The sequence below is a fragment of the Teleopsis dalmanni genome, chromosome 1 (genome assembly GCF_002237135.1).
Source record: "Teleopsis dalmanni isolate 2A chromosome 1, ASM223713v2, whole genome shotgun sequence".
Classification (NCBI taxonomy): Eukaryota; Metazoa; Arthropoda; class Insecta; order Diptera; family Diopsidae; genus Teleopsis; species Teleopsis dalmanni.
The window spans coordinates 9,508,779-9,516,931 of record NC_051846.1 but is presented as its reverse complement, the minus strand read 5'-3'; the positions used below and the strand labels follow the sequence as shown (position 1 = coordinate 9,516,931).

At 30.8% G+C, this 8,153-nt stretch overlaps 1 protein-coding gene across 1 annotated transcript; it reads left to right on the top strand.

The window, feature by feature from the left end:
* Window positions 1-664: 664 nt before the first annotated feature.
* LOC119677166 (brachyurin) lies at window positions 665-1,640 on the top strand. The gene is made up of 2 exons (XM_038088436.1): window positions 665-996; window positions 1,058-1,640. Exons 1-2 carry the CDS (start codon window positions 665-667, stop codon window positions 1,638-1,640), a joined length of 915 nt encoding a protein of 304 aa, XP_037944364.1.
* Window positions 1,641-8,153: the final 6,513 nt, after the last annotated feature.

Genomic DNA, 8,153 nt, shown 5'->3' with positions numbered 1-8,153 from the left:
TCTTGAACTACGAAAACCTGAATGAAAGAATGGATGAAATATAAAAGAGAAAGTAAGTTTCGTATTGCAGTTTTATTATTAGCTAACTGAGAAACAGTGCCTCATGGGTACTCGTATATTATAAGTTGTTTATGAATAAAAAATTATTATGAAATAAATAGATTATATATTTAAAGCTAAACACAACTTTCAATTGTCAGTATTACGTATCTTTTTAATTGATTAAATGAATGTAATTTCGGTTGAAAAATCTTAAGCCTTATTGTGTTGCCTGGTGTTGTGTTCTAAGCTCAATGAAAGTTTCCGAATCAACATTCAATGCTGAACTCATACGAAACACGGTGCACACGTGATGTAATTAAAATAAGCATGTAAGTAAATCGGCGGGACGTGCCAAAGTTTCCAGCACTTCTCAAAATAATGCTGCTGTAGCAGATGTTGCTGCTGTAAGATATTTCTGTCTACGGCATTGAATTGCTTAATAGCAAATCATTAGAATCAATAAAAGCACAATTAGTTACGTTGTTGGTACGTGATAATAATTTCACTGCCAAATGTTGCCAACCATTCAATCGTGCTCTCTCATCTCATCTCAGCAATTGAAGCTATATAAGCCTCTGGAAAGCTTTAATACTGTTTCCTATGTTAACTCAAGCACTACGGAATGAAGTTAGCGCGTCTATGTGCGGTTGTGGCTTGTGCCACGTTAATATTTCCTCTTTTCGGTTGTTATGAACGTAGAAATTTTCACGGTTACAATAGCTTCGATTTTTGGATTTTGAATCACACTTTCATTAATTGGTTGAAGAGATGCAGACATTTCAACAGATATGCAGAAACGATAAAAACGCGGATTGCGGGCGGTACGTTGGCGGGTACGAATCTGTTTCCGTATCAAGTAGGCTTGCTACTACTGCAAGCGCCAAAAGTTTATCAGTGTGGCGGTGCGTTGATTTCACAGAACTATGTTTTGACGGCAGCACATTGTCTGCTCAGGTAAATTTTTGTTTTTACTTCCAATATAATTTATTTAATGAAATACGTTTGTATTTAATAGAGCCACAAAGGTTCGAGCCTTTGTGGGTAGTAATCTATTTGCGGATGCAGCTACAAGTACAATGTATGAAACCAACCGTAGTGACTTTCATATATACGAACAATATAGTTATGGTGGCTATGATGATATTGGTTTAATATATTTCAAAAATCCTATACAATTGTCAGAGAAAGTACAGATTATACCGTTAGCAAAAAAATTTATGATTCAATCTGCCTTGGAAGGTGAAACAGTTACCACGTCTGGTTGGGGACGTACCAGCGATAATACAACAACTTTCGATATAGAACTTTATTATATAGATGTGCCAGTTATACCGTATCAACGTTGTGCTTGTTATTATCTGCCAGGTTTGGTAAGAGAAAGGAATCATATTTGCACAGATGGCAAAGGTGGTCGCGGTAGTTGTGATGGTGATTCTGGTGGGCCATTGACATATCTCTATAATAATGTTACTTATTTGATTGGTTTGACTTCATTTGGTAGTGCGAGTGGCTGTGAAATTCAATATCCTTCGGTATTTACAAGAATTACAACATATTTAAGTTGGATTGAAAAGAAGACGGGTATTAAAAGTGCTTAATAAATTCCTAAAATATTAAATTTTTTTATATATATTTTGTTTTTCATTCATTACTTGTTTGAGTACTGCAGTGCTTACCTTTAAATCGTTGATTATCTAAAATATATGAACCAATAAAAAGTTTCACTTAACAACTTCATGAAAAGCGTAAATTGCCAGGATGGTTCCCCCCATGCAATTAACGCATAATTGGGCGTCATTAATTACAGAACGATGTGCAGTCAAAGGCCGACAACAAACAAAAGGAAAACAACAACCAAACCATCAACAACATCGGTAAACAAAACCAATTAAAACATAAATACTTCTGCACACATAAAAATAGTTGTTGACTAGATTGTTGTTGTTGTTATTGCTGTAGTTGTTGCTGATGCTGCCATTGTAAGTCCTTCTATAATAGTGAACCAGGAGCGTAGGTAAAATATATGAACTAATGGAACAATTTAATAAAATTAAAAGAAAATTAATTTGAAGTGGTCTTTGACGTAATGAAAGATATATAGACTATGTAAGATGATATAAGGAAGAGGGAATCTAATGTGTATAAATTTTATTGTCTTAAGTGGATCGATCCAATCTTTTCTAATTGAAGGCATGTAATTGTTACTGTAGAACTCTCATGACTAAAGTCATGATTTTATTTTACTTATAAAATATTAATACTCTAATAATGCATAATTTTTTTAGAATAATCTGAGTATAAATTTTGAAAGACACACTGGGTTTAATACAATATATATTGTAGAAACTCTTCATATTAAAATGTTCTACCATAGCACGTATACGAATATATGTTGAGTGTTTAAAATTCTTTGGGACACAACTGCATGTTGTTCAAAGGAGTAAGGACTGAAAATAATTCGGTATATTTACTTAGTATTAATTTTATAACAAAGAGGTTAGCCATCGGTGCAGTAAATCACTCGGCTGGGAGTCAGTACCCTGTATACATTGGGTAATATAAAACGTATATGCGGTTCCATTATATCTAGTAAATATGTATTTGAAAGAGAACATTTTAAGTCACATTGTTTTGTGAAAGAAAAATTTATATTGATTTAAAAATTAATGACTTAAGAGTGGTTTTTTCACCTCGCTATGGTCGGCCAGTCGCTACAAAAGCCGATACAATTTTGCAATTGGTGGAGAAAGTTAGGTCAGGTTAGGTTAGGTTATATCGACAATACAAGGGAATCCATCTACTCATATTATCACATTGTGTTACTGTATAATGGAGAAACTCAGATTTTAAAACAAACCTGAAACCTTTAGCGAATTTTGAAATTGTGTTCAATGGGAGATCTTGTAGTTGTTCAAGATCCTCAAAGAAGGACAGCAAAAACAAAATAACGAGAGGCACTTTTATCGTCCTCCCCACAACTGCGACAGATATAATTGAAGGGGAGATTCAATCTTCTAGTATCTAAATCTAATTTACAATGACCTGCGAGTTAACCTACTACAAGTACCACCTACCACATATATATGCCGCACATTCAATATTAAAGAAGCAACTGAAGTTAAGGGAGAAGAAAACCAAAAACAGAAATATGTTGATCCCTTCTCTCTAATACGAACTACGTCACTGCATTGACAAAAGTACTTTTATTAGCATTCGTAGGAGTACAAGCAGAAATGGAAATTGACCAATAAATAACAATAAAAATACAACAACAACTACAACAACAAGAACGATGATAACAGCGATAACAATGAAATCGTAAATGGAACTTTTGTATGAGAGGAAAAAAACCAATAAAATCCCCAAAATTGCAAATGAACAAATTTTCGAAGAGAAAAAATTAATGCCCTTTTTTAGATTTTGCATAAAATTTGAACTAAACTTCGTTTAATTTGCGATTTAAATTGGCAATTAACATTATTTTCGGGGTAACAAAGTAATGCGCATAGTGCCAGGGGGACTCAAATGGACTAAAACTTTTAATGAGCGAAAAAACTAAAATTTGAAAATAATATATATACTGCTAATGAAATTGAATGTGGAGGGGTTCAAAATGATGGGGGTGTGAACGTTTTGGAAATTATATAGAATCAGTCAAGGGAAAAGTTTCCATTGTGAAAAGGTTAAAGGTGATGATAAAATAATGATGTTGCAAAATAAGTTGGTTAATGGGCTTTAATTAGGCTTTTACAATGAGTTTTATATATAGCCCATATTAAAATATATCTATTTATAAATACATATAAGCTAGTTTATGTTATTCTAACATTTTACTCATTTAATTAAATATTTAATTCTGACCTTATGAGGTATTAGAGATGATTAATATATTTCAAGAAAAATATGTGTAAATATTTTGAGAAAGTTTTTGGAACAAATATTTAACCTAAAACATAGCTAACTATTTTTTCTAGTATAAATAAAATGAAACCAATTAGTTAGTAAATATATATAGAGTACATCTTAATTACATATAGTAGTAAATATATATTTTTTGATATATGCATATTAAATCTTATTGTCTACATTCAATGTTACACATATAATTGAATGACAGACTCATACTAAAGTTTGTTTTTTATACTCTATATTATACATATATGAAGTTGAATTGCAGACATTAGTCGAAGATAACTCAAGCTGGAAAGCCTATTTACAAGTAGCTGATGCTTAGTTATAACCATATATCGGTAATAACTATGCGATTCCTGACTTCAAAATGGTCCAATTCCGGTTTATGTAAGTAGACCAGCAACGTCATATATTTTCATAGAAAATAATTCAGATGTATGAGATCGCATAATCGTGATGGTTTATTCAGAGAAGCACTAAGTGAAATGAAGTCCTTATTTATTGCTATAGTCTGATTGTGTCGCACGGTATGTGGCATATTGCATTGTTTTGTTGAAAAAAAAGCAGTTGTCCATTAAGCTTTGAAACCTTTAAAAATTGCTTATAGACCTTCATATTTAGTAATCAAAAATAGCTGGATCTAACAATGAAGATCAAAGTGGATATTTCTACAAATTTGATTACAGTTTTGTAGATATAATTTTAAAAATTGCATTTTGTCAATAGCAAAGTCATTTCATAGAATTGAAGGCCACAATAAAATTAGGTTACGATAAATGTATAGAGAACTGAAGGGTAAGGCATTGTTATGATTGTATGGCACTCACTGGGACCCAGATCGATTACGACAATATAAATTTAAGTGATTAATATGCTTGTATGTGTTTTATTTTATGATTCTGGAGGTTTTCTAAATAGCATATATAAATACCATGAGCACATACTAAACTTAAAACAATTAGGCTTGACGTAACAGTAATAACATTAGCATTCATGGCAAATTTAAGACGTACTTCAACTTTCAGAGGACGTTATTCAGTTAAGCTCTAAGAAGTGAACCTATTACGATATGAAAGTTTAGTAGCAAGTTAGCTGTTATGAGAAAGTTTTTGTAAATATATCTAAATCATGTGTTGAAAAGTCACTGCAATGTTTTAATAAAAGATTCAATACTTTCAATGTTTATATTGTTTTATATCGAATTAACACTTGAGAAAATAAGAAGTTAGAGTATATACATATATGATTTCTGTTTAATCGAATTTAACTTTGGTAATAAACAAAATGCTGATAAGTCTGTCTATATGCATTTGAGCATCGATGGTATGTTGGTGGTGATGGTTGAGATGTACCATGTTGTAAGTTGCTTTATTCGAATACTTTATAAAACTCTTTAATTTGAAGTTTTGATGTATGGGGGTGTAGTAAAATAAAAAGTTTTGGATTTTTTTTGAAGATACCTATTGTACTTTTTAACTTATGAGCGTGTGTTACTGTCGCACTATATCATTCTTTATATTGTACTTCATTGCTTTGTAAATTTTATAATAAATAAATTATAAGTACCCTTAGTACTTGCAGTCTTAAATAAATTGTTTATAAATAAAACCAAAAATTCAATTAACTAAAAATAATGTAAAAAAAATAATTTTTGTTACAATTTCACTACTGTTCGATGAAACCCTCTTCTATGAAAATAATAGTTTATATTAAGAATTTTATTTCTTTTGTCACACACAACGAATGTTAAACATCAATTTAATAATAATTAAATTAAAATATTTGCTAAGGCATAGACCCACTGTTGGTTCAGGTTTCTTGAGGTATTAATAACTTAAGGCAATATTCTTACTTAAAAGTTAACAAAATTGCTGATTTCCAAATTAGTATTTCGTTTTTGATCCATTAAAATAAAGTAAAATTGTTATCGATTAAGTCCTCTAACGATGAAACATGAAATCCTATTAACATATTTTGATAAACAACACTGGAATCCAAACTTTTGGGCCTGCAGTTAAAAACGGAATTCGCCAATTCACCAGCTGCCAATTTGCTTTGTATTGCTAAAGCTTTTCGAACCTCTGGCCAGAAAATAACTGAAAACTACCAAAAGCAGTCCAAAGTAGCTCGAATCAAATAACATTAAATAAAAGTAATGGCCAGAATTGTAACCTACAACAAAATAAAATCGTGCGTAAAACTTTTCCATTACAGAAATTATCTGTGAATTAGTGTTGCGTAAGATTAAGTAAATTCGATTTAATTTTGATTTAACGAAATTCCGCTACAGGCAATAAAAGCGCTGAAAAACTTTCTCAAAATATTTTGCAACAATTTTAATTCCATTTACTGGTATTAGTTGCTTGAATGCTACTTTTCAAATCCACGGCTAATAGCGCTCTTAACCCGCATTTGAGCAGCATGAAAAGTCATTTTCTGCTGCTATTAACTTCGAAAACTAAAACTGAAATTTTCTTATTCAATAAAGATATAACACTTTCTCATAAAATTATATGACGTTCATTTCGGCTTTAACGCCCGTTCACGCTAAAAACTTTTACGACTTCTTCACTTGGTTTGATGGGTGCTTATCTGGATCGGTGTGTGTGTTTGTTGTCCTGACAGTCAACACAAAAACATTTATGTAGATGTTCTACATTTCCACATCTGTACGAATCTCATATGTGTACTCATAACAGATACTCGTATTCAGTATCGAATCTAATCTGGTTTTATTGATATTGGCACAATTTTGCAGTTTTGTTTATAAACAAAAAACTCCACATAAAAATATTTGATTAGATAAAATGAGAAATGAAATTATATGGAAACCATTGAACTTAAGGTAAGTTCTTGAGGGAAAGAAAATACTTGAATGAATTATATGTAACAGTTACAGATGCGATGAGTTATTTCAGGAAAACAACAAAAATATTTGGTTTATGTAGTAAAAAAATCTTTATGAAATTGGAATTCTATTATTATAAGAAAAGATTACTTTTTTAGAGAGATCTATGACTCCAAATTGAATAAAAAAAAATACGATTCGAGTTAATTAATAAGCAATTAAAAATTAAAATATTTGATAATATTTTCGTATACTCAAGACTGTATCTTACAATTGATGCTACCGATTTTGATTTTAATACTAGAAACCCATATATACTAAAGGTCTCTAATACTTCCATACAAAATGCCATAGAACACCTTACTAGAGTTCCACTTCTCTTCACAATATTGTCTTTTCGATGTTTTGTTTTAAAAGCTCATTAATTACACTTATAATAAAACCTGTTGAAATTTCGACATCATAATTTCTTAGACATAAGAAATGACATGTTCTCTTCTTAGACATAGTTTTTGCATTTGCATTGTTGCTCTTTTTTCTACCATGTTAAAGTTTTATAAAGATGTATACAATAAACAGTAAAAAAATGAATATATTTCAAACGATTATAATCTTAAAATTAATAATACTAAGACTAAAATAATAAAAAAAAATAAATGTGCCATTGAACTTGAAAATTACTTTAGAAAACTTCTGCACAAACATATTTAATGTTAAAAAGTTTGTCACCCAATTGGGCTTGTTCAGTTTGTGTTGGCGTTTGTTTAAACACACATCATCACTTTAACATCTATTGCTCATAGTGCTGTTCTCCAAGCTGTCAAGGTGAGGCTTTGTTTACATAGAAAATTTTTGAAGCTTGAAATCATAGCCCACATTACTCCTGACAGGCATACATATTGTAAAAATATTAACACCATCATATTTTTACATGCTTGCCATCCGATTTACTATAAAATCTGCAATTATTTTAGAATCCTCTATTACTCCTTATAAATCATATCCAATGTTTAAGGTATTGACTATAAAGATCAAGATGCATTAGACCTAATTATAGTAGGAAGATTTGATAATTTCCTCTTGGTATTCCCAGCGCACGAAAAACATACGAGTATAATGACCAACGCATAAGACAAAAATCCGTGATCGTAAGACTGCACCTGCAGCATAATCCGAAACTAAACGGTATACCCAACAGAAGCAAAAATTGGGCAGTTAATGAGTTATTTCCACTTGAAGGATGGTTTTAAAAAGTATGTTCACTAAAGCAAGTCATTATTAAAAAGGTTAAATTTTGGTACTGTCAGATCCAGACAGGAAGTGAAATAAAAAAAAAATAAATAAAAAAGAA

Bases quoted from the DNA above. Each gene is read 5' to 3' on its own strand.
- LOC119677166 (XM_038088436.1), top strand. From the start codon at position 665: ATGAAGTTAGCGCGTCTATGTGCGGTTGTGGCTTGTGCCACGTTAATA. The intron at 997-1,057 runs GTAAATTTTTGT...TGTATTTAATAG, and splicing joins GCAGCACATTGTCTGCTCAG to AGCCACAAAGGTTCGAGCCT.